General features: G+C 42.3%; 1 protein-coding gene across 2 annotated transcripts; it reads left to right on the top strand.

Moving 5' to 3' along the window:
• Positions 1 to 2481: 2481 nt before the first annotated feature.
• LOC106594978 (uncharacterized) lies at positions 2482 to 22265 on the top strand. 2 transcript variants are annotated; one of them, XM_082968779.1, is made up of 2 exons: positions 2482 to 3266; positions 21134 to 22265. In XM_082968779.1, exons 1-2 carry the CDS (start codon positions 2714 to 2716, stop codon positions 22054 to 22056), a joined length of 1476 nt encoding a protein of 491 aa, XP_082824905.1. In that variant the 5' UTR covers positions 2482 to 2713; the 3' UTR covers positions 22057 to 22265. The 2 variants fall into 2 exon arrangements, with proteins under 2 accessions (XP_082824905.1, XP_082824906.1); XM_082968780.1 differs by lacking the exon at positions 21134 to 22265 and adding an exon at positions 15866 to 17854.
• Positions 22266 to 27439: the final 5174 nt, after the last annotated feature.

Raw genomic sequence — 27439 nt, 5'->3', positions numbered from 1 at the left:
TAACATCCATAACATTGAGAAAGGACCAATGTCACTAACATCCATAACATTGAGAAAGGACCAATGTCCCTAACATCCATAACATTGAGAAAGGACCAATGTCACTAACATCCATAACATTGAGAAAGGACCAATGTCACTAACATCCATAACATTGAGAAAGGACCAATGTCCCTAACATTCATAACATTGAGAAAGGACCAATGTCACTAACATCCATAACATTGAGAAAGGACCAATGTCACTAACATCCATAACATTGAGAAAGGACCAATGTCACTAACATCCATAACATTGAGAAAGGACCAATGTCACTAACATCCATAACATTGAGAAAGGACCAATGTCACTAACATCCATAACATTGAGAAAGGACCAATGTCCCTAACATTCATAACATTGAGAAAGGACCAATGTCACTAACATCCATAACATTGAGAAAGGACCAATGTCACTAACATCCATAACATTGAGAAAGGACCAATGTCCCTAACATTCATAACATTGAGAAAGGACCAATGTGACTAACATTCATAACATTGAGAAAGGACCAATGTGACTAACATTCATAACATTGAGAAAGGACCAATGTCCCTAACATTCATCAGAAAATGACATTATTTTGGTCAAAAGGGTAAGTAGTATGCTCTTCTTTCAGATGCCTAGTAGCTAACTGTTAATAGCCTCATCTAAAATGAGCTCGCTAGCTGGCATCAGGGATTCCATTCCAAGCTCAGAGGAGTTATTCTACTGGATAGAGAAACGTTGTTAGTTTCCATACAAGCCTTTCATTCTAATAGTAATATGTCATGTTGTTGACCTTCACCAGATGTCCAGCCTTTAACAGGAAAACAGTTGGGAGAGGAAAAGGCTCCTATTTAAATGGGGTTCCATTTCAAGTTGTTGGCACAAAGATGTATGAATGTCACCAAGGGTAAAGACAGACAAACAAAAGACAAAGGAAATATGAGGCCGAAATTTACAAGAAGACTGTAATTGCAAAGACAGATCACTGTAATTTATACCATACATATTTACAACATTAATATAATTTGACTTGTGTTCAATTACTAACTAACAATGGAATGTTCCTCAACAAAATGGAAGAAGATGGGACTTTAAAACAGGTGTCTCAACTCTGTGGTCTCTAAAGATCCCATGGTACTGATGAAGCTGGTCAGCATACACACTCATCTGATTGGTCGAGGAGGCGGGCCTTCTGACTTTGTGGCTGTGGTAACTGGTGACGACCATGGGGCAAATTGGTTCCTTGTGAGGAGAGGGACCTATGTACCGAATTTCATGACTTTGAGTAAAACGGGGTGAATGGAGCATGGCCTTTCAATCTCTTGTTATAGCGCCACCATCTGGCCAATTGGTGTAATATTGTAAATGCCAGATCTCCATGGCAAGACGCATCATTCACCCAAGTTTCGTCAAAATCAGGTTTGGCATTATTTTTCCGTGAAGGGCGGGGTTTAGAGGGAGGCGTAGACAATGAGTCTCCATTGGTCCGCTACTTTTGGAGTGACGGTTCGTCATTGGAGTTGCTACTCTGATTGGTTGGGGATGAACCAATCGCTGATTACTTTGTTTTGTACAACACCCCTCATTTAGACGTCACCACTATCGACTTCAATGACGTCAGTCTCAGACTGAAGTATGTAGCGAACGACAGAACAGTGGAATAATTCAGTTTGAGTCGACAGGCCACTCTGTCGTTCATCTTTCCTAAGAGAAAGTGACATATTTTTTGGGGGGTGCAGCGATAGAGCCCTGCATGAACTAGGGATTAAATGCTCATGTAGATGCGCTGTAAAATAAAATCTAATTGTATTGATCACATACACATATTTAGCAGATGTTATTGCGGGTGTTGCGATATGATTGTGTTTCTAGCTCCAACAACGCAGTAGTATCTAACGATTCATAACAATACAGACACATCTAAAAGTAAAATAATGGAATTAAGAAATATATAAATATTACGACGAGTGGCATTGACTAAAATACAGTAGAATACAGTATTTGCATATGAAGTGAGTAAAACAGTATGTAAACACGATTAAAGTGACTAGTGTTCCATTTTTAAAGTGACCAGAGATTACATGTCTATGTACATAGGGCAGCAGCCTCTAAGGTGCAGGGTTGAGTAACCGGATGGTAACCAGCTAACAGTCTAATGGCCTTGAGATAGAAGCTGTTTTTCAGTCTCTAGGTCCCAGCTTTGTAGATGTCTCGTCATTGTTGGTAATCAGACCTACTACTGTTGTGTCTTATAGTATTTAAATTATCTCTTTACAAAATCTGCACTAATCCATCAACACACGTGTCTCTTTGTACGTTTACATATAATATTATACTTCGATTAAACAAATGTTTGCCCCCCAAAATAAAATAAAAATAAAACTGCGTTACCCACTCCAGTCAGCAGATGGCGATGTGCATATTCAGGCGATACTGCCAGTGTGACGTCTGATGTAGACGGGACACTTCATCAACAGGAACAACAGTTAGTCAGCCACCTCTGTAGCCAACATTGCCGAAAACATTAGTCACTGTGTTTTAAACATACTTCTGTCGTGTCTTCTTGTTGGCCCATTTAATGAAACGTTAATATTTACGTTGTTTGTCAGGTAGCTGGCTTGCTAAATGGGCTTTGCACTAGGCTAATCGCTAATGCTAAGTAGCTAACTAGTTAACATCCCCGACCATGAGTTCACTAAGATACTCCACTCCTGCTAAAGAAAAGGTCTGCTGGACGGAGAAAGAAGAAGAGGCTGTTAAAGTTAAACAAGAAGTAGAGGGTGAGGCTGTTACAGTCAAAGAAGAAGAGAAAGAAGTTACTGTGACAGAAGAGAAAGACGTTTTCGGAGTGAAAGAAGAGGAGGATGTTACTGTGAAAGAAGAGGAAGGAGTTTTCAGAGTGGCGGGGGAGATTACTGGCACGTTGAAAGAGGAAGAAGAGGAGGGGCAGATTACTGTCACGTTGAAAGAGGAAGAAGAGGAGGGGCAGATTACTGTCACGTTGAAAGAGGAAGAAGAAGATGAGGGGGAGATTACTGTCACGTTGAAAGAGGAAGAGGAGGGGCAGATTACTGTCACGTTGAAAGAGGAAGAGGAGGGGCTGATTACAGTCACGTTGAAAGAGGAAGAGGAGGGGCAGATTACTGTCACGTTGAAAGAGGAAGAGGAGGGGCTGATTACTGTCACGTTGAAAGAGGAGGAGGAGGAGGAAGAAGATATGGGAGACCTGAGTAACACCAGTAAGTACGGTCTTCAAAACTGGGGCACAAGCTCTTCAGGCCTTGAAGATTGCTAGGTCACATGTTTGAAGACGAGGTATTGAAATTTAAAAGTTACTAATATTTATATATAAACGTGTAAGTGCTTTTTGGGTGAACAATCCTATGGGAACTACCCATAGGTAGGATTGTGAACAATACTGAGTTGGTTTTAGGTTTCTCGGTCACATTGTGAATGAGCTATTGAAACTAAGTGATTTGTAAAAAAAAAAAAAAAAGATCTAAAGAGTGTTCAACATGCCTTTCCATGAAAGGAATAATGGACAGTTGGAATTAGGTTTCTAAACCATGTGGTGAAAGAGGTGATTCTCATGAAAAGTGTCTGTGGACATATTTTTCATTACCGGTAACACTTGTTCAAGTTGCTGTAAAAACTCCAATATTTGTTTTTATAGTTTTATTCACCCATGATGCATCATCTAGTGGAGTAGTCCTTAGATGAGCACAAGTTGTATTGTATAGGTGAAAGCAGTAGGGGTTAATAAAAAAAATCTTCTTTTTTTTCTCACCTTTATTTAACCAGGTAGGCAAGTTGAGAACAAGTTCTCATTTACAATTGCGACCTGGCAAAGATAAAGCCAGCAGTTTGACACATACAACAACACAGAGTTACACATGGAGTAAAACAAACATACAGTCAATAATACAGTAGAAAAATACGTCTATATAAAATGTGAGCAAATGAGGTGAGATCAGGGAGGTAAAGGCAAAAAAGGCCATGGTGGCAGAGTATATACAGTATAGCAAGTAAAACACTGGAATGGTAGATTTGCAGTGGAAGAAAGTGCAAAGTAGAAATAGAAATAATGGGGTGCAACGGAGCAAAATAAATAAATGCTATAGGGCAAGAGGTAGTTGTTTGGGCTAAATGATAGATGGGCTATGTACAGGTGCAGTAATCTGTGAGCTGCTCTGACAGCTGGTGCTTAAAGCTAGTGAGGGAGATAAGTGTTTCCAGTTTTAGAGATTTTTGTAGTTCGTTCCAGTCATTGGCAGCAGAGAACTGGAAAGAGAGGCGGCCGAAGGAGGAATTGGCTTTGGGGGTGACCAGAGAGATATACCTGCTGGAGCGCGTGCTACAGGTAGGTGCTGCTATGGTGACCAGCAAGCTGAGATAAGGGGGAACTTTACCTAGCAGGGTCTTGTAGATGACCTGGAGCCAGTGGGTTTAGAGACGAGTATGAAGCGAGGGCCAGCCAACGAGAGCGTACAGGTCGCAGTGGTGGGTAGTATATGGGGCTTTGGTGACAAAACGGATGGCACTGTGATAGACTACATCCAATTTATTGAGTAGGGTATTGAAGGCTATTTTGTAAATGACATCGCCGAAGTCGAGGATCGGTAGGATGGTCAGTTTTACGAGAGTATGTTTGGTAGCATGAGGGAAAGATGCTTTGTTGCGAAATAGGAAGCCAATTCTAGATTTAACTTTGGATTGGAGATGTTTGATGTGAGTCTGGAAGGAGAGTTTACAGTCTAACCAGACACCTAGGTACTTGTAGTTGTCCACATATTCTAAGTCAGAACCGTCCAGAGTAGTGATGCTGGACGGGCGGGCAGCGGTCGGTTGAAGAGCATGCATTTAGTTTTACTTGTATTTAAGAGCAGTTGGAGGCCACGAAAGGAGAGTTGTATGGCATTGAAGCTTGTCTGGAGGGTAGTTAACACAGTGTCCAAAGAAGGGCCAGAAGTATACAGAATGGTGTCGTCTGCATAGAGGTGGATCAGAGACTCATCAGCAGCAAGAGCGACATCATTGATGTATACAGAGAAAAGTGTCGGCCCAAGAATTGAACCCTGTGGCACCCCCATAGAGACTGCCAGAGGCCCGGACAACAGGCCCTTCGATTTGACACACTGAACTCTATCAGAGAAGTAGTTGGTGAACCAGGCGAGGCAATCATTTGAGAAACCAAGACTGTTGAGTCTGCCGATGAGGATGTGGTGATTGACAGAGTCGAAAGCCTTGGCCAGGTCAATGAATACGGCTGCACAGTATTGTTTCTTATCGATGGCGGTTAAGATATCATTTAGGACCTTGAGCGTGGCTGAGGTGCACCCATGACCAGCTCTGAAACCAGATTGCATAGCGGAGAAGATTCGAAATTAGAGAGGCAGGGTAGGATAGATATAGGTCTGTAGCAGTTTGGGTCAAGAGTGTCCCCCCCTTTGAAGAGGGGGATGGCCGCAGCTGCTTTCCAATCTTTGGGAATCTCAGACGACACGAAAGAGAGGTTGAACAGGCTAGTAATAGGGGTTGCAACAATTTCGGCAGATCATTTTAGAAAGAAAGGGTCCAGATTGTCTAGCCCGGCTGCTTTGTAGGGGTCCAGATTTTGCAGCTCTTTCAGAACATCAGCTGACTGGATTTGGGAGAAGGAGAAATGGGTAAGGCTTGGGCGAGTTGCTGTGGGGGGTGCAGTGCTGTTGACCGGTGTAGGGGTAGCCAGGTGGAAAGCATGGCCAGCCGTAGAAAAATGCTTATTGAAATTCTCAATTATAGTGGATTTATCGGTGGTGACAGAGTTTCCTATCCTTAGTGCAGTGGGCAGCTGAGAGGAGGTGCTCTTATTCTCCAAGGACTTTACAGTGTCCCAGAACTTTTTTGAGTTTGTGTTGCAGGAAGCACATTTCTGCTTGAAAAAGCTAGACTTGGCTTTTCTAACTGCCTGTGTATATTGGTTTCTAACTTCCCTGAAAAGTTGCATATCACGGGGGCTGTTCGATGCTAATGCAGAACGCCACAGGATGTTTTTGTGTTGGTTAAGGGCAGTCAGGTCAGGAGAGAACCAAGGGCTATATCTGTTCCTGGTTCTAAATTTCTTGAATGGGGCATGCTTATTTAAGATGGTGAGGAAGGCATTTAAAAAAAATAACCAGGCATCCTCTACTGAAGGGATGAGGTCAATATCCTTCCAGGATACCCGGGCCAGGTCGATTAGAAAGGCCTGCTCACTGAAGTGTTTCAGGGAGCGTTTGACAGTGATGAGGGGTGGTCGTTTGACCGCTGACCCATTACAGATGCAGGCAATGAGGCAGTGATCGCTGAGATCTTGGTTGAGAACAGCAGAGGTGTATTTAGAGGGCAATTTGGTTAGGATGATATCTAAGAGGGTGCCCGTGTTTACGGCTTTGGGGTGGTACCTGGTAGGTTCATTGATAATTTGTGTGAGATTGAGGGCATCAAGCTTAGATTGTAGGATGGCCGGGGTGTTAAGTGTGGTGCCTAATTTCCGCATTACCAAATGAGGATTTACAAACACACCAGTCCGAGTTAAAACTACATCTTTAATACTTAAGATACTTTTGCAAAAGTTCTTGACCCCCAATAATGCATTCTCTCGAATGAATCATTTAATGAGGTGATTGCAGAATGGCTACAGGGATCTTTTATAGCAACGATACAGCCCCTTCAACGTACATTGACAAACCACAGATACTTAGTAACAGTTCACAAAGGTTACGTTTTGTATGACAGATATCAATAAAACACATCAGACAGTAACTGCTATGTCAACAGGATTAATTGTATAGCCCAGTATCTGGTTCCCTTAGAACTGTCCCTCCCTGGTACGGTATTGAACAAAAACACAATTTCATCCAATGTCATATATCAATTGTCAACTCCAGATACTCCCATCTCAAGCAAACCCCCTCTTGACCCCACTCCTGGACAGGCTCACTGGAGGGAGTGAGCCTCTAGGCCATATATTATCACAGGATAAGTGTGAGATCTAAGAGACCATGGTCCCAGACACTGCCATAAACCTCCCCACAATAAGGAAAAGGAGGGTGTGACTTGCTCACAGACATTGTGGAGACAAGTCATTGGTTCCCCAGTAATCACGCCATCCCTTCACATGGTTTAAGCATAGGTAAAGACACATTCCCATGACGACAAGTCTGACCTCTCCCCTCTCTGGGCCCCAAGTGTCTGAGCCCCAGCTAAGGTAGACATGCAACTGAAAAGACACCAGAGTCCAATGGACACTTTCTAATGACAAGTACCTCAAATAAGCATATTATACTAATAAAACATCTTAATTATCTATGTTACCCAACTAATTCTGATTCGTCCACGACATAAGCATGTCCCAGTTTAGGTCACCTAGCAGCACGAGCTCTGAATATAGATGGGGGGCAATCAGTTCACATATGGTGTCCAGAGCACAGCTGGGGGCAGAGGGTGGTCAATAGCAGGCGGTAATGGTGAGAGACTTGTTTTTAGAGAGATGGATTTTTAAAAGTAGAAGTTCAAATTGTTTGGGTACAGACCTGGATAGTAGCCTGCAGAGTTCTGTCCTATCTCTGCAGTAGATTGCAACACCGCCCCCTTTGGCCGTTCTATCTTGTCTGAAAATGTTGTAGTTAGGGATGGAGATTTCAGAGTTTTTGGTGGTCTTCCTAAGCCAGGATTCAGACACGGCTAGGACATCCGGGTTGGCAGAGTGTCCTAAAGCAGTGAATAAAACAAACTTAGGGAGGAGGCTTCTAATGTTAACATGCATGAAACCAAGGCTATTACGGTTACAGAAGTCATCAAAAGAGAGCGCCTGGGAAATAGGAGTGGAGCTAGGCACTGCAGGGCCTGGATTCACCTCTACATCGCCATAGGAACAGAGGAGGAGTAGGATAAGGGTACGGCTAAAAGCTATGAGAATTGGTCGTCTAGGACGTCCGGAACAGAGAGTAAAAGGAGCAGGTTTCTGGGGGCGATAAAATAGCTTCAAGGTATAATGTACAGACAAAGGTATGGTAGGATGTGAATACAGTGGAGGTAAACCTAGGCATTTAGTGATTATGAGAGAGATATTGTCTCTAGAAACATCATTGAAACCAGGTGATGTCATCGCATATGTGGGTGGTGGAACTGAGAGGTTGGAAAAGGTATAATGAGCAGGGCTAAAGGCTCTACAGTGAAATACGCCAATAAATACTAACCAGAACAGCAATGGACAAGGCATATTGACATTAAGGAGAGGCATGCTTAGCCAAGTGATCAAAAGGGTCCAGTGAGTAGTGAGGTCGGGTTGAGTTAAGTAGGGGTTGTCAATAAATATGGGTGTAAAAACCCCATTTAATTAACATAAAGCCACAATCTGGAGTTTGTGTTTCAGCAAAGAGCAACACTGCCACTTAAAGAAGGATATCCCCCCATTTTGACATGTGCACCTGTTATAACACCTACCTAATAGTGTTGTTAGATATCCCACCTGTTATAACACCTACCTATAGTGTTGTTAGATATCCCACCTGTTATAACACCTACCTATAGTGTTGTTAGATATCCTACCTGTTATAACACCCACCTATAGTGTTGTTAGATATCCCACCTGTTATAACACCCACCTATAGTGTTGTTAGATATCCCACCTGTTATAACACCTACCTATAGTGTTGTTAGATATCCCACCTGTTATAACACCTACCTATAGTGTTGTTAGATATCCCACCTGTTATAACACCTACCTATAGTGTTGTTAGATATCCCACCTGTTATAACACCTACCTATAGTGTTGTTAGATATCCCACCTGTTATAACACCTACCTATAGTGTTGTTAGATATCCCAGTTGTTGGTCCATATCCCACATATTTAGATACTTAAAAGGCATATCATGTTATGCCATTTTCCCTTAGAATCCTATTCAACATAGAAATACATCTACAATACCTTAGAATCACAGAGATACGGAGTGGGGTGCACGCTTAATGTGCACAGGCCATTGTGAGGTCATAGACCTATAGGTCTCATGGGTAGTAGCACACAACTGCTAACATTTTTAGGACATTCCATTTACTGTTGAACCTGGCTACTAGCATATCATAATTAATGTAACTAATATCCTAATTAATGTCATTAATATCATACTTTGTTTGGATTTCAACACCTGAGTAAGTGGAAACTCGAATCACATTAGCTAGATAGCTAACTCTAAATATAATACCCACTAATTATGATATTAGTGCTCAAAAATATCTATACACGCAACAGTTTCACCAATTTTACTGAGTTACTTTTCATATAAGGAAATCGAATCAAATTGTATTAGTCACATGCGCCAAATACAACAGGTTTCACCTTACAGTTTCACCTTACAGTGAAATGCTTACTTATGAGCCCCTAACCAATAGTGCATTTAAAAAAAAATATGGATAAGAATAAGAGATAAAAGTAACAAGTAATTAAAGAGCAGCAGTAAATAATAACTATATACAAGAGGGTGCCGGTACCAAGTCAAGGCACCGGTTATTTGAAGTAGTATGTACATGTAGATAGAGTTATTAAAGTGACTATGCAAAGATGACAACATAATGTGGCAGTGGTGGGGGGGGGCAATGTGAATAGTCTGGGTAGCCATTTGACTAGATGTTCACAAGTCTTATGGCTTGGGGGTAGAAGCTATTTAGAAGCCTCTTGGACCAAGACTTGGCTCTGCGGTACCGCTTTCCGTGCGGTAGCAGAGACAACAGTCTATGACTAGGGTGTCTGGAGTCTTTGACAATTTTTAGGGCCTTCCTCTGACACCGCCTGATAAAGAGGTCCTGGATGACAAGAAGCTTGGCCTCAGTGATGTACTGGGCCGTTCGTACTAGCCTCTGTAGTACCTTGCGGTCGGAGGCCGAGCAGTTGCCATACCAGGCAGTGATGCAACCAGTCAGGATGCTCTCGATGGTGCAGCTGTGGGACCTTTTGAGGATTTGAGGACCCATGCCAAATCTTTTCAGTCTCCTGAGGGGGAATATGTTTTGTTGTGCCCGCTTCACGACTGTCTTGGTGTTCTTGGACCATGTTAGTTTGTTGGTGATGTGGACGCCAAGGAACTTGAAGCTCTCAACCTGCTCAGCTGCAGCCCCATCGATGAGAATGGGGGCGTGCTCGGTCCTCTTTTTCCTGTAGTCCACAATCATCTCCTTTGTCTTGATCACGTTGAGGGAGAGGTTGTTGTCCTGGCACCACACGGCCAGGTCTCTGACCTCCTCCCTATAGGCTGTCTCGTTGTTGTCGGTGATCAGGCCTACCACTGTCGTCGAAAAATAAATGATGGTGTTGGAGTCGTGCCTGGCCATGCAGTCATGAGTGAACAGGGAGTACAGGAGGGGCTGAGCACACACCCCTGAGGGGCCCCTGTGTTGAGGATCAGCGTGGCGGATGAGTTGTTAACTACCCTCACCACCTGGGGGCGGCCCATCAGGAAGTCCAGGATCCAGTTGCAGAGGGAGGTGTTTAGTCCCAGGGTCCTTAGCTTAGTGATGAGCTTTGAGGGCACTATGGTGTTGAACGCTGAGCAGTAGTCAATGAATAGTTGAATGAATAGGTGAATAACATAGGTGTTCTTTTTGTCCAGGTGGGAAAGGGCAGTGTGGAGTGCAATATAGATTGCACCATCTGTGGATGTTGGGCTGGTATGTAAATTGGAGTGGGTCTAGGGTTTCTGGGATGATGGTGTTGATGTGAGCCATGACCAGCCTTTCAAAGCACTTGGATTTTACTGAGTTATATAAGGAAATCAGTTAATTGAAATAAATTAATTAGGTCCTAATCTATGGATTTCACATTACTGGGCAGGAGCGCAGCCATAGGTGGGCCTGGAGTGCATAGGCCCACCCACTTGGGAGCCAGGCCCAGCCAATCAGAATGAGTTTTCCCCACAAAAGGGCTTTATTACAGACGGAAATACTCATCAGTTTCATCAGCTGTCCGGGTGGCTGGTCTCAGACAATCCCGCAGGTGAAGAAGCCGGATGTGGAGGTCCTCGGCTGGCGTGGTTACATGTGGTCTGTGGTTGTGAGGCCAGTTGGATATACTGCCAAGTTCTCTGGAAATGAACATTAAATTCTCTGGCAACAGCTCTTGTGGTTATTCCTGCAGTCAGCATGCCAATTACACGCTCCCTCAAAACTTGATACATCTGTGGCATTGTGTTGTGTGACAGAACATGCACCTTTTACAGTGGCCTTTTATTGTCCCCAGCACAAGGTGCACCTGTGTAATGATCATGCTGTTTAATCAGCTTCTTGATATACCTGTCAGATGGATGGATTATCTTGGCAAAGGAGAAACGTTAACGAACTGGGATGAACTCTCAACATTCAGCTCAATAGCAAATGGCTTTTTGTGCGTATAGAAAAATTCTGGGATCTTTTATTTCAGCTCATGAAACATGGGGTCAACACTTTACATGTTGTGTTCATATTTTTGTTCTGTATATTATTGTAGAGCTCTGCTGAGCCTATAAACATGACATCTATTATAGAGCTCTGCTCAGCATGTAACCATGACATTATCTATTATTATAGAGCTCTGCTCAGCCTGTAACCATGACAATCTATGAAATCAGACCTGGTTGAAAGATTCCCAGAATCAGAGGTCTTCGCGGCTCCAACTGTTCCCGAATACCCGAGACGCAATCCTGGTATTCTAAATTATGTTTTGGGTTGGATCAAAAATGATTGTCACGGGTCTCGGGTTTAATTTTAACTGACTTGTCCGGAAGGGTCCATATAGATCCAAACGCGACTTCTGCAGTAGAGAGAGACAATTTCCTTGTAATAATTTATGCTGCTGCTCTTGCTTTTTCACGAAAGTGGAGCGTTGCACATGTAGTTTGTTGTTGGCCAATCACAAGTCATCAAAGCAGCGCTAGGCTACAGATCCTCTCTGTTTGGCAAAAGTTAGGAGATATCTAATTAATAGAAGATGGAATTAAAATGACGGAATAAAAGTTCAAGGAGAAGGATAGGCTACAACGACCAAGAGCCAACAGGTAGACTTAATAGTCTGAATGGAGTTGTTGTTGTTTGTAACTGTAGGATCAGAAAGCGTATGCACTCCTAGCCTGAATTAGAGTAGCTAGCTAACCTTAGCTATGTAGCTTAACTAGTTTCTCCCGGTTTTTAGTCCAAGACAGGTACTACGTAATCTTATTTGATAAATAACCTAGTAATGGCAGCTATTAGTCTACTATAGCCCGAGCTTTCACAGCATGGCACCTCTCCCGCTCTTCTCGTGCTTTGTCAGCTTCAGATAATAAAGTAGGTTAAAAAAGAAAACTTTTCTGCTGCTTTTTGTTAGTTCGGATCCGGGTGGTAGAGCCCCAGGGCTTTTTGTTAGTTCGGATCTGGGTGGTAGAGCCCCAGGGCTTTCTGTTAGTTCGGATCCGGGTGGTAGAGCCCCAGGGCTTTCTGTTAGTTCGGATCCGGGCGATAGAGCCCCAGGGCTTTCTGTTAGTTCGGATCCGGGTGGTAGAGCCCCAGGGCTTTCTGTTAGTTTGGATCCGGGTGGTAGAGCCCCAGGGCTTTCTGTTAGTTTGGATCCGGGTGGTAGAGCCCCAGGGCTTTCTGTTAGTTCGGATCCGGGTGGTAGAGCCCCAGGGCTTTTTGTTAGTTCGGATCTGGGTGGTAGAGCCCCAGGGCTTTCTGTTAGTTCGAATCCGGGTGGTAGAGCCCCAGGGCTTTCTGTTAGTTCGGATCCGGGTGGTAGAGCCCCAGGGCTTTCTGTTAGTTCGTATCCGGGCGGTAGAGCCCCAGGGCTTTCTGTTAGTTCGGATCCGGGTGGTTGAGCCCCAGGGCTTTCTGTTAGTTTGGATCCGGGTGGTAGAGCCCCAGGGCTTTCTGTTAGTTCGGATCCGGGTGGTAGAGCCCCAGGGCTTTCTGTTAGTTCGGATCCGGGTGGTAGAGCCCCAGGGCTTTCTGTTAGTTCGGATCCGGGTGGTAGAGCCCCAGGGCTTTCTGTTAGTTCGGATCCGGGTGGTAGAGCCCCAGGGCTTTCTGTTAGTTCGGATCCGGGTGGTAGAGCCCCAGGGCTTTCTGTTAGTTCGGATCCGGGTGGTAGAGCCCCAGGGCTTTCTGTTAGTTCGGATCCGGGTGGTAGAGCCCCAGGGCTTTCTGTTAGTTCGGATCCGGGTGGTAGAGCCCCAGGGCTTTCTGTTAGTTCGGATCCGGGTGGTAGAGCCCCAGGGCTTTCTGTTAGTTCGGATCCGGGTGGTCGAGCCCCAGGGCTTTCTGTTAGTTCGGATCCGGGTGGTCGAGCCCCAGGGCTTTCTGTTAGTTTGGATCCGGGTGGTCGAGCCCCAGGGCTTTCTGTTAGTTCGGATCCGGGTGGTCGAGCCCCAGGGCTTTCTGTTAGTTCGGATCCGGGTGGTCGAGCCCCAGGTCCCTTTCTGTTAGTTCAGATTCGGGTGGTAGAGCCCCAGGTCCCTTTCTGTTAGTTCAGATTCGGGTGGTAGAGCCCCAGGTCCCTTTCTGTTAGTTCAGATTCGGGTGGTAGAGCCCCAGGTCCCTTTCTGTTAGTTCAGATCCGGGTGGTAGAGCCCCAGGTCCCTTTCTGTTAGTTCGGATCCGAATGGTGGAGCCCCAGGTCCCTTTCTGTTCGTTCGGATTCGGGTGGTAGAGCCCCAGGTCCCTTTCTGTTATTTCGGATCCGGGTGGTAGAGCCCCAGGTCCCTTTCTGTTAGTTCAGATTCGGGTGGTAGAGCCCCAGGTCCCTTTCTGTTAGTTTGGATCCGGGTGGTAGAGTCCCAGGTCCCTTTCTGTTAGTTCGGATCCGAATGGTGGAGCCCCAGGTCCCTTTCTGTTCGTTCGGATTCGGGTGGTAGAGCCCCAGGTCCCTTTCTGTTAGTTTGGATCCGGGTGGTAGAGCCCCAGGTCGCTTTCTGTTAGTTTGGATCCGGGTGGTAGAGCCCCAGGTCCCTTTCTGTTAGTTTGGATTCGGGTGGTAGATCCCAGGTCCCTTTCGGAACAGGTACAACTTTTTGGACCCGTGAAGACCTCTACCTCCAACCAGGATATCTGAAAAACTTGGGAATTCTGTGAAAGCTACCGGGTTTTTGCAACCCTAATAGAAATAAAGTTTTAGCGGCAGGGTAGCCTAGTGGTTAGAGCATTGGGCTAGTAACCGAAAGGTTGCAAGTTCGAATCCCCCAGCTGACAAGGTACAAATCTGTCGTTCTGTCCCTGAACAAGGCAGTTAACCTCTTACATCTAGACGTTCCGCTAGCGGAACACCTGCTCCAATATCCAATGATAGGCGTGGCGCGAATTACAAATTCCTCAAAATCCCAAAACTTCCATTTTTCAAACATATGACTATTTTACACCATTTTAAAGACAAGACTCTCCTTTATCTAACCATACTGTCCGATTTCAAAAAGGCTTTACAGCGAAAGCAAAACATTAGATTATGTCAGCAGAGTACCCAGTCAGAAATAATCAGACAACCATTTTTCAAGCTAGCATATAATGTCACAAAAAACAAAACCACAGCTAAATGCAGCACTAACCTTTGATGATCTTCATCAGATGACAACCCTAGGACATTATGTTATACAATACATGCATGGTTTGTTCAATCAAGTTCATATTTATATCAAAAACCAGCTTTTTACATTAGCATGTGACGTTCAGAACTAGCATTCCCACCGAACACTTCCGGTGAATTTACTAAATTACTCACGATAAACGTTCACAAAAAACATAACAATTATTTTAAGAATTATAGATACAGAACTCCTTTATGCAATCGAGGTGTCCGATTTTAAAATAGCTTTTCGGTGAAAGCACATTTTGCAATATTCTGAGTAGATAGCTCGCCATCACAGGCTAGCTATTTTGACACCCACCAAGTTTGACCCTCACCAAACTCAGATTTACTATAAGAAAAATTGGATTATCTTTGTTGTTCTTCGTCAGAATGCACTCTCAGGACTTCTACTTCAATAACAAATATTGGTTTGGTTCAAAATAATCCATAGTTATATCCAAATAGCGGCATTTTGTTCGTACGTTCAAGACACTATCCAAGGGTGACGAAGGGTTACGCGCCCGACGCGTTTCGTGACAAAAAAATTATAAATATTCCATTACCGTACTTCGAAGCATGTCAACCGCTGTTTAAAATCAATTTTTATGCTATTTTTCTCGTAAAAAAGCGATAATATTCCAACCGGGAGTCGTTGTTTTCGTTCAAAGACGAAAGAATAAAAACATGGGGTCGGCTCGTGCACGCGCCTCAGTCTCATTGTACTCAGATCGACCACTATCAAAATGCTCTAATGTTTTTCAGCCAGGGGCTGCAAAGACATCATTCAGCTTTTTCCCGCCTTCTGCGAGCCGATGGGAGCCGTAGGAAGTGTCACGTTACAGCAGAGATCCTCAGTTTTCAATAAAGAGAGTCAAGAAGCCCAAGGAATGGTCAGAGAGGGCACTTCCTGTACAGAATCTTCTCAGGTTTTGGCCTGCCAAATGAGTTCTGTTATACTCACAGACACCATTCAAACAGTTTTAGAAACTTTGGAGTGTTTTCTATCCAAAGCTAATAATTATATGCATATTCTAGTTTCTGGGCAGGAGTAATAATCAGATTAAATCGGGTACGTTTTTTTATCCGGCCGTGAAAATACTGCCCCCTATCCATAACAGGTTAACCCACTGTTCCTAGGCTGTCATTGAAAATAAGAATTTGTTCTTAACTGACTTGCTTAGTTAAATAAAGGTAAAATAAAAAAAATTTGTAGGTTTCATTGAGGTCTCTGTTTAACAAAATAATATGTCTTTGGCAGGAAAGAGACCAGATTCTCACTCCAGTAGGAAGAGATTCTCCAATAGCGGGAAGAGTCCTTCAGGGAAACCAGAACCAGAGACTCCCAAACCAGCAAGACGACACCACTGTTCCCATTGTGGAAAGAGTTTTACTAAGTTACGGAACCTAAAAGAGCATGAGAGGACACACACGGGAGAAAAGCCTTTCCAATGTTCCCACTGTGGAAAGAGTTTTACTAAGTTACGGAACCTAAAAGAGCATGAGAGGACACACACGGGAGAAAAGCCTTTCCAATGTTCCCACTGTGGAAAGAGTTTTACCGTGTTAGTTAACATGAAAAGGCATGAGAGAATACACACAGGAGAAAAGCCATACCAATGTTCTCAGTGTGGCAAGAGTTTCACCCAGTTAGGGAGCCTGAAAATACATAACAGAATACACTCTGGAAAGAAGTCTTACCACTGTTCCCAATGTGGAAAGAGTTTTAACCAGTTAAAGCACCTGAAATCACATGAAAGAACACATTCAGGAGAGAAGCCTTTCCACTGTTCTCATTGTGGAAAGACATTTTCCCTGTCAGAGGACTTGAAATCACATGAGAGAATAGAGAGGCTGTGTTCCGACTTATGTTTTTGACTGGGAATTTGTGTTTTTGTTTATGCAACTTGAAGTCATATTGTTTATATGAAACCTTACTCACAAATAAATCATTGTTTATATGAAACCTTACTCATATAAATCAAATTCTTTATATGAAACCTTACTCAAAAATATAAATCAAATTGTTTATATGAAACCTTACAAACTTACAGTTGAAGTCGGAAGTTTACATACACCTTAGCCAAATACATTTAAACTCAGTTTTTCACAATTCCTGACATTTAATCCATTCACTGTCTTAGGTCAGTTAGGATCACCACTTTATTTTAAGAATGTGAAATGTCAGAATAATAGTAGAGAGAAGGATTTATTTCAGCTTTTATTTCTTTCATCACATTCCCAGTGGGTCAGAAGTTTACATACACTCAATTAGTATTTGGTAGCATTGCCTTTAAATTGTTTAACTTGGGTTAAATGTTTCGGGTAGCCTTCCACAAGCTTCCCACAATAAGTTGGGTGAATTTTGGCCCATTCCTCCTGACAGAGCTGGTGTAACTGAGTCAGGTTTGTAGGCCTCCTTTCTCTCACATTCTTTTTCAGTTCTGTCCACACGTTTTCTATAGGATTGAGGTCAGGGCTTTGTGATGGCCACTCCAATACCTTGACTTTGTTGTCCTTAAGCCATTTTGACACAACTTTGGAAGTTTGCTTGGGGTCATTGTCCATTTGGAAGACCATGCCAATCTCTCCTGGCTTAAAGTTGAGGCGAGATTGACTGCATCACTATTGGTCTTTTGTTTGAGGTGTTGAATGTACCGACTGTCTGTTTCAACCAGTTAGCACACAGTTTGAACACTCATGGGTACAACACAAGACATGCAACCAGCGGTCTCTTCACACCCCAGGTCCAGAACAGAGGCTAGGAAAAGCACAGTATTAGATAGAACTCTCTGTCACCCAGGTAACTCAACATAGACAGTATTAAATAGAACTCTCTGTCACCCAGGTAACTCAAGATAACAATAAAGCCAGATTAAAACCAGACAAAAGAACACCTAACGGCAGGACGGGGAGTGTGAAGAGATCAACATGTTTTCTTCTTCTAGATGTTGTATTATATTATGTATTGTATTATGTAGTGATTACGTGGTTGTTGTGATACCACTGTGATAAGTGGTTGTCTGGCCTGGGTAACTTGAGATGACAGTGATGAGCCCTGAGCTGTGGGTCTCTGGATGGGAGCGTCTCTGCTAAATGACTACATTATAATGTTAATGTAGTACTGTGTTTTATTTGTTGTGTTTTGATTCCTTTTTTGGACCCCAGGAAGAGTAGCCGCTGCCTCGGCACCAGCTAATTAAGGGGATCCTAATAAATAAATCAATCAATAAAACGGAGTCCAGAAAGATTCTGACTGTATCGTCATTGATTGCATGTCAGCATCACTGCAGTCTAAATTAATGGGCAAACAATATGACCCAGTGTATAGAACAGGATTACACTACATGTACATCAGTTCACATTAGTTACAGGGTAAACAATATGACCCGGTGTACAGAACAGGATTAGACTACATGTACATCAGTTCACATTAGTTACTGGGTAAACAATATGACCCGGTGTACAGAACAGGATTAGACTACATGTACATCAGTTCACATTAGTTACTGGGTAAACAATATGACCCGGTGTACAGAACAGGATTAGACTACATGTACATCAGTTCACATTAGTTACTGGGCAAACAATATGACCCAGTGTATAGAACAGGATTAGACTACATGTACATCAGTTCACATTAGTTACAGGGTAAACAATATGACCCGGTGTACAGAACAGGATTAGACTACATGTACATCAGTTCACATTAGTTACTGGGTAAACAATATGACCCAGTGTATAGAACAGGATTAGACTACATGTACATCAGTTCACATTAGTTACTGGGTTAACAATATGACCCGGTGTACAGAACAGGATTAGACTACATGTACATCAGTTCACATTAGTTACTGGGTTAACAATATGACCCGGTGTACAGAACAGGATTAGACTATGTACATCAGTTCACATTAGTTACTGGGTAAACAATATGACCCAGTGTACAGAACAGGATTACACTACATGTACATCAGTTCACATTAGTTACTGGGTTAACAATATGACCCAGTGTATAGAACAGGATTAGACTATGTGCATCAGTTCACATTAGTTACTGGGTTAACAATATGACCCGGTGTACAGAACAGGATTAGACTATGTACATCAGTTCACATTAGTTACTGGGTAAACAATATGACCCAGTGTACTGAACAGGATTAGACTATGTACATCAGGTCACATTAGTTACTGGGTAAACAATATGACCCAGTGTATAGAACAGGATTACACTACATGTACATCAGTTCAGAATAGTGATTATGTAAATGCCGGATCTCTATGGCAAGACGCATCATTCACCCAAGTGTGGTCAAAATCGTGCCAGTTCAGTCTGAGATCTCGTATGTGACTAAAGGTACGAACTTACCGACATAATAAAGTACTAACAGACCGAGACCCGTCCACAGTAACAGAATGCCAAGAGCGTGCAAATCTGTCATTCAAGGCAAAAAATGGCTGTTTGAAGAATCTCAAATATAAAATATATTTTGATTTGTTTAACACTTTTTTTGGTTACTACATGATTCCATATGTGTCATTTCATAGTTTTGATGTTTTCACTATTATTCTACAATGTAGAAAATAGTACAAATAAAGAAAAGCCCTTGAATGAGTAGGTGTGCCCAAACTTTTGACTGGCCAACCAGAATGTGGTAAAAGTTAAGCTGTTTGAAAGGACCATATAAACGTTGCCCAATTCTTTTTTTCCGGGCAACATTCCACAAATCCCATGTGAATCAGGTTTATGGTTGGCGGGGAAGGAGCTATTGAAATTTAAAGTAGAAAAAGTTACTAATAAATTAATGTAAAAGAAATTCCGCCTTTTTTCAGAAAAAAACAAAGGGTGTTCAATGTGTGTCTCCTGTGAACAAACCAAATTTGTGTCTCTGTTCCGTATAGACCTGGTTGGAACCTGATCCGATCCGTGTGGGAAGCAGCAGAAAAGTATATTTTTAAGCTACTTTATTAACCGGCACTGATAAATTGTTAAAAAAGTGATGGATGTTACATTGCCTGTCCCAGTAAACCCCCCTATCTTTACAAGACTGTAAAAACACAAACAAAACTCAAGACACTTCAATTTGGCTGTAAATGGAAGAACAGGCTCTGTATTGCTTCATTGTCATCTTCATAACAGCTTTAAATAGAAGAAAAGGCTCTGTATTGCTTCATTGTCATCTTATCTTCATAACAGATGCTACAGTCCTCCTTTAAGACTCCATAATGTTTCATCATTAGATGCTACAGTCCTCCTTCGAGACTCCATAATGTTTCATCATTAGATGCTACAGTCCTCCTCTAAAACTCCATAATGTTTCATCATTAGATGCTACAGTCCTCCTTTAAAACTCCATAATGTTTCATCATTAGATGCTACAGTCCTCCTTTAAGACTCCATAATGTTTCATCATTAGATGCTACAGTCCTCCTTTAAAACTCCATAATGTTACATCATTAGATGCTACAGTCCTCCTTCGAGACTCAATAATGTTTCATCATTAGATGCCACAGGCCTCCTTTGAGACTCCATAATGTATGTGTATGTGCTCCAAGGCCAACATTGGTGTCATATGATGCTTTACCGCTCTGTAATGAAATATACAAATATCAAATAGATGTCAACAATCCTCCAAAGGACCCTTCTATGGAATACATGTAGTGAGGAATCCCCCTGTATGGGCATTCTAGTGAAGATGGATTACATGTAGTGAGGAATCCTCCTGTATGGGCATTCTAGTGAAGATGGATTACATGTAGTGAGGAATCCCCCTGTATGGGCATTCTAGTGAAGATGGATTACATGTAGTGAGGAATCCCCCTGTATGGGCATTCTAGTGAAGATGGATTACATGTAGTGAGGAATCCCCCTGTATGGGCATTCTAGTGAAGATGGATTACATGTAGTGAGGAATCCTCCTGTATGGGCATTCTAGTGAAGATGGATTACATGTAGTGAGGAATCCCCCTGTATGGGCATTCTACTGAAGTTCTACATTGAAAATGTTGTTTTTTAATGTAGGAATACTGTGAGATTCTGGCGTTCTGTCACTCCTGGATACCATTTTTATGGTGTTTGTGTGCAGTAGGAAGGAATTTAAGAGGTTGTTTTGTTAGCCAATGATAACTAGTGTTAGTGAAATGACTGGATGTCTTTCTTCCCCCCCCCCCCTTATTTTATTTAACCCTTCTTTTATTTAACCCTTATTTTACCTGGTAAGTTGACTGAGAACACATTCTCATTTAAACCAACGAAATGGGGAATAGTTTCAGGAGAGAGGATGGGGGATTAATGAGCCAATTGTAGACTGGGGAGGATTAGGTGACCGTGATGGTATGAGGGCCAGATTGGGAATACAGGTACGTTAGCATATGTTACTGTACCTGTAGACTTCCAGTCATTGCGCTAATGCTAGTTACCAGAATCTGGATCTGATTTGGATTAAATATCATAGGAAGACAGTTTTGTCATGTGGAGGTTTCATTCATGTCTCTATGATTAAATAAACACTTTGTTTGTCTTTGGCAGGAGAAAGACCAGACTCGGAGGAACCAGAGGACGAAACGTCCAAACCAGCAAGACCATACCACTGCTCTCAGTGTTCAAAGAGTTTTACTCAGTTAGGGAACATGAAAAGACACGAGAAGACACACACAGGTGATAAACCGTTCCAATGCTCCCAGTGTGGAAAGAGTTTTACCCGGATAGGGTCCCTGAAAATGCATGAGAGAATGCACACAGGAGACAAGCCTTACCCCTGCTCCTTGTGTGTAAAGAGATTTTCCTCGTCAGGATGCCTGAAAATACATGAGAAAACACACACAGGCGATAAACCTTTCCAATGCTCCCAGTGTGGAAAGAACTTTTCCTTGTTAGCGAGCCTGAAAAGACATGAGAGGGCACACACAGGAAATAAGCCTCATCACTGCTCCCAGTGTGGAAAGAGTTTTACCCGGATAGGGTCCCTGAAAATGCATGAGAGAATACATACAGGAGAAAAGCCTTACCCCTGCTCCCAGTGTGGAAAGAGTTTTAACCAGTTAAGGGACCTGAAAGATCATGACAGAATACATACAGGAGAAAGGCCATACCACTGCTCCCAGTGTGGAAAGAGCTTTAACCAGTCAAGAGACCTGAAAGAACATGAAAGAATACATACAGGAGAAAAGCCGTACCACTGCGCCCAGTGTGCAAAGCGTTTTACCCAGTTAGGTCACCTGAAACGTCACCAAAGAACACACACCGGAGAGAAGCCTTACCACTGCTCCCAATGTGGAAAGAGTTTTTCCCAGTTAAGTCACCTGAAAGAACATAAGAGATTGCACACAGGGGAGAAGCCTTACCACTGCTCCCACTGTGGAAAAACGTTTTCCTCGTTAATGAACCTGAAAAGACATGAGGACACACACAGGAGAGAAGCCTTTCCAATGCTACCAGGACCTGTAAATTGATATTTCACGTCACATTGACTTAAAGTTCATCAGAGAACATACACAGTGCTCCCATTGTCTTATATCTTTTACGAAGAATGTGTTTTTTTGTTTATGCCATATTAAATCGAATTGTACAAAAAATACATTTGTATGTTTTTATTAGAAAACATTAATTGAATATGGAGTATTTCAGTTTAAATATATAGTATGCCAGTGTCAGTGTAGACGCTCTGTGATTAAATTACCATTTTAAAACTGCGTGTGTTTGTGTGTTTATCTGCGTGTGTCATTCCTCCAGCACTACAGATCATCTATTTGGATGTGATGCATTTGCTCCATTGTTTCCCTCCAAGGAGCCACCATTGGAAGACTTGAGGAATTACTTCTTAACCTTGTGGAGGGACTCCATACCTTGGCGGAACCATGCCTTCAAGGCATTTCTGGAACAATTCCGCGGAATATCTGCTAGGCAACAAGCCACAACGGTAACCTTCCAGACTCCTAGTAACCCCACTACCAGCGGTGTTTCTCCCCATATCCATTTCATTTGGTTTCCCACTCTGATGATTTATATCTTACAGAGTGGCTTTAAATGAATGGTATGGTGACATCTTACAGATCTTGGTGGAGTTCCTGACCGACTAGACGTGCAGATGTTGCATTGCATCAACCAATGGCTGCGTGCCACGTCTTTTAACTGTGCAGTAGGGCATCGGAATGCTATATCATATGATGTGGTTAGCTGATATGTTAAATACCTATTCAGACGTTGTAAGATGAAATCTGGCATGTGTCTGCAGCCTACTCAGGTAGATACACAGAGTGGCTTTAATAGTCTGGTCTCACCTAACAGAGTGGCTTTAATAGTCTGGTCACATCTAACAGAGTGACTTTAATAGTCTGGTCACATCTAACAGAGTGGCTTTCATAGTCTGGTCACATCTAACAGAGTGACTTTAATAGTCTGGTCACATCTAACAGAGTGGCTTTCATAGTCTGGTCACATCTAACAGAGTGACTTGAATAGTCTGGTCACATCTAACAGAGTGACTTTAATAGTCTGGTCACATCTAACAGAGTGGCTTTAATAGTCTGGTGACATCTAACAGAGTGGCTTTAATAGTCTGGTCACATCTAACAGAGTGGCTTGAATAGTCTGGTCACATCTAACAGAGTGGCTTTATAGTCTGGTCACATCTAACAGAGTGGCTTTAATAGTCTGGTCACATCTAACAGAGGGGCTTTAATAGTCTGGTCACATCTAACAGAGTGTCTTTAATAGTCTGGTCACACCTAACAGAGTGGCTTTAATAGTCTGGTCACATCTAACAGAGTGGCTTTAATAGTCTGGTCACATCTAACAGAGTGGCTTTAATAGTCTGGTCACATCTAACAGAGTGGCTTTAATAGTCTGGTCACATCTAACAGAGTGGCTTTAATAGTCTGGTCACATCTAACAGAGTGGCTTTAATAGTCTGGTCACATCTAACAGAGTGGCTTTAATAGTCTGGTCACATCTAACAGAGTGGCTTTAATAGTCTGGTCACATCTAACAGAGTGGCTTTAATAGTCTGGTAACATCTAACAGAGTGGCTTTAATAGTCTGGTCACATCTAACAGAGTGGCTTTAATAGTCTGGTCACATCTAACAGAATGGCTTTAATAGTCTGGTCACATCTAACAGAGTGGCTTTAATAGTCTGGTCACATCTAACAGAGTGGCTTTAATAGTCTGTTCACATCTAACAGAGTGGCTTTAATAGTCTGGTCACATCTAACAGAGTGGCTTTAATAGTCTGGTCACATCTAACAGAGTGGCTTTAAGGGAATAGTTTGGTCACATCTAACAGAGTGCCTTTAATAGTATGGTCACATCTTACAGAGTGGCTTTAATAGTCTGGTCACATCTTACAGGGTGGCTTTAATAGTCTGGTCACATCTAACAGAGTGGCTTTAATAGTCTGGTCACATCTTACAGTGTGGCTTTGTATATTAAAAAGAACAGCCAGGCCATCAGTAAGAATTTGTTCTTAATTTACCTGCCTGGTAAAATTAAGACAGAACAATTGGTCTGTAATTGTTTAGGGTGTTGGGGTCCTGGTGTTTAAAAAAAAAAATGTTCTCCCCCTTTTGTCCCCAATTTCGTGATATCTAATTGGTAGTTACAGTCTGTCCCATCGCTGTAACTCCCGTACGGACTCAGGAGAGGCGAAGGTTGAGAGTCATGCGTCTTATGAAACATGACCCTGCCAAGCCTCACTGCTTCTTGACACACTGCTCCCTTACCCCGGAATGGGGAGGAAACACCGTACAGCTGGCGACCTGAAGGTGGACACCAGTCCAGGTGTTTTCAAGGTTGGTTTAATGGAGGCAGTCTTCAGGGAATAAGGCACAGTGCCTGATTTAAGAGAGTTATTTATGATTGTAGTTGGACTGAGAAGAGCAGCTTTCATAGAATGGAGATCACTGTTAAAACCTGTTGAGGTGTAGGGGGCAGTATTTTCACGGCCGGATGAAAAACGTACCCACATTAAACTGGTTACTACTCTGGCCCAGAAACTAGAATATGCATATTATTAGTAGATTTGGATAGAAAACACTCTGAAGTTTCTAAAACTGTTTAAATGGTGTCTGTGAGTATAACAGAACATATGGCAGGCAAAAACCTGAGAAAAATCCAACCAGGAAGTGGAAAGTCTGAGAATTGTAGTTCTTTTTTTGATTCTCTATCGAAACTACAGTTTCTGTGGGGTCACGTTGCACTTCCTAAGGCTTCCATTGGCTGTAAACAGCCTTCAGAAAGTTCTTTAAGCATTCTCCTGTCATTGGGCAGATATTGGGAGCTCAGTCACTGAGTGGACTGCCTGGAGACGAAGGGATTGGATATGCGCGATCCCGCGAGCGCACCGTTCCTTCTTTTTCTTCTTGAATGAATATGCTATTGTCCGGTTGGAATATTATCGCAATTTTACGTAAAAAATACCATAAAGATTGATTTTAAACAGCATATGACATGCTTCTAAGTACGGTAATGGAACATTTTGACATTTCGTCTCTGGTACCACGCTCGCGCGTTATGCCTTTGGATAGTGCTCTGAACGCACGAACAAAACGGAGGTATTTGGACATAAATATGGATTATTTTGAACAAAAACAACATTTCTTGTGGAAGTAGCAGTCTTGGGAGTGCATTCTGATGAAGATCAGCAAAGGTAAGAGAATATTTATAATACTAATTCTGAGTTTAGGTGACCCCGAACTTGGCAGGTGTCTGTATAGCTTGCTGTGATGGCGAGCTATGTACTCAGAATATTGAAAAATGTGCTTTCTCCGTAAAGCTATTTTAAAATCTGACACAGCGGTTGCATCCAGGAGTAGTCTATCAATAATTCTTTCAATAATTGTTATATATTTTGTCAACGTTTATGATGAGTATTTTTGTTAATTGATGTGCACATTCACCGGGTGTTTTGGTGGGAATACATTTTCTGAACATTACGTGCCAATGTAAAATGTTGTTTTTGGATATAAATATGAACTTTATCGAACAAAACATACATGTATTGTGTAACATAATGTCCTAGGAGTGTCATCTGATGAAGATCGTCAAAGGTTAGTGCTTCATTTAGCTGTGTTTTGGGTTTTTGTGACACATGTCCTTGCTTGGAAAATGGCTGTGTGATTATTTTTGTCTATGTAGTCTCCTAACATAATCGAATGTTTTGCTTTCGCTGTAAAGCCTTTTTGAAATCGGACAATGTTGTTACATCAAGGAGAAGTGTATCTTTAAAATGGTGTAAAATAGTTGTATGTTTGAGAAAGTTGAATTATGACATTTTGTTGTTTTGAATTTTCCGCCCTGATATTTCACTGGCTGTGTCCCGCAGGTGGGACGCTAGCGTCCCACGTAGCCCATAGAAGTTAAACCATGGTGCAGAGCATTTGTTTCACTGAACTAAGAAATTGCCTTAAATGTAGTTTGTTTTAAATTCTCAAAAACAAAAAAAATCTGCACTAATCAATCAACACATGCTTCTCTTTGTACGTCTCAATATAATTTTATTACTACTGGGGTAGCATTAGTATTACTAGGGTAAATTACTGGGGTAGCCATTTTATTACTGGGGTAAACTACTAGGGTAGCCATAGTATTACTAGGGTAACCAAAGTATTACTAGGGTAAACTACTGGGGTAAACTACTAGAGTAGCTATAGTATTACTAGGGTCAACTACTGGGGTAGTGATAAGAGAATTATCTAATAAAGGTAAATGAATCAATAAACCATGATGAAATATTAGTCATACAGCAGGTTTAATGAATAATCAATGTAATGATCAATGTAGGGATCGATTAGTCTGATTAATTCCAGAAAGTCCAGGAACCACTGGAGAGGGAAAGAAATGTGTGTATGCCATTAGGAGGGACAGCAGGAGACAGATGGTCAAGGGAGTAAAAGCTTCAAAGAGTTCCTAACCTTGAGGGAAAAGAACAGGCTGAGCTCTGGATAGTAATAAACAGTGTGAGAAGTTTATGGGGGATGCAGGTCACCAACAGTTTGTGTGTAAATGCATGTGTGTAAGTAAGCAAGAACTATATAATGACTGTTTTGTTATCCTGACCTCAGAACGTTCTCTGAATAAAGCTACAGAAACCTTTTGCATAAAGCTAAGTCCTTGCCTAATTATTTTAACCCATTGTCTTACAAACCTTGGGCATTAGTCAAGGCGAATTGATTATCATCAAGATATAAAATTCCTTTAACAGGTAGCCATAGTATTACTAGGGTAAACTACTGGGGTAGCCATAGTATTACTAGGGTAAACTACTGAGGTAGCCATTTTATTACTAGGGTAAACTACTACAGTAAACTACTAGGGTAGCCATAGTATTTCTAGGGTAAACTACTGGGGTAGCCATAGTATTTCTAGGGTAAACTACTGGGGTAGCCATAGTATTACTAGGGTAAAGTACTGAGGTAGCCATTTTATTACTAGGGTAAACTACTACAGTAAACTACTAGGGTAGCCATAGTATTTCTAGGGTAAACTACTGGGGTAGCCATAGTTTTACTTCTGTAAACTACTAGGATAAACTACAGGGTAGCAATAGTATTACTAGGGTAAACTACTGGGGTAGCCATAGTATTACTAGGGTAAACTACTGAGGTAGCCATTTTATTACTAGGGTAAACTACAGTAAACTACTGGGGTAGCCATAGTATTACTAGGGTAAACTACTGGGGTAGCCATAGTATTACTAGGGTAAACTACTGGGGTAGCCATAGTATTACTAGGGTAAACTACTGGGGTAGCCATAGTATTACTAGGGTAAATGACGCTCCTCAACTCCAGCCATATTACTCTCCTCACTCCAGCCATATTACTCTCCTCACTCCAGCCA

The sequence above is a fragment of the Salmo salar genome, chromosome 02 (assembly GCF_965601325.2).
Source record: "Salmo salar chromosome 02, fSalSal1, whole genome shotgun sequence".
Lineage (NCBI taxonomy): Eukaryota > Metazoa > Chordata > Actinopteri > Salmoniformes > Salmonidae > Salmo > Salmo salar.
Note: the sequence above shows the minus strand (reverse complement) of the source record. Positions and strands in the feature narration are given on the sequence as shown.

What these genes read in the sequence shown, in the direction of transcription:
- LOC106594978 (XM_082968779.1), top strand. Translation starts at nt 2,714, where the DNA reads ATGAGTTCACTAAGATACTCCACTCCTGCTAAAGAAAAGGTCTGCTGG. An exon ending in GGGAGACCTGAGTAACACCA is followed by an intron (nt 3,267 to 21,133) that starts GTAAGTACGGTC and finishes TGTCTTTGGCAG; the next exon opens with GAGAAAGACCAGACTCGGAG.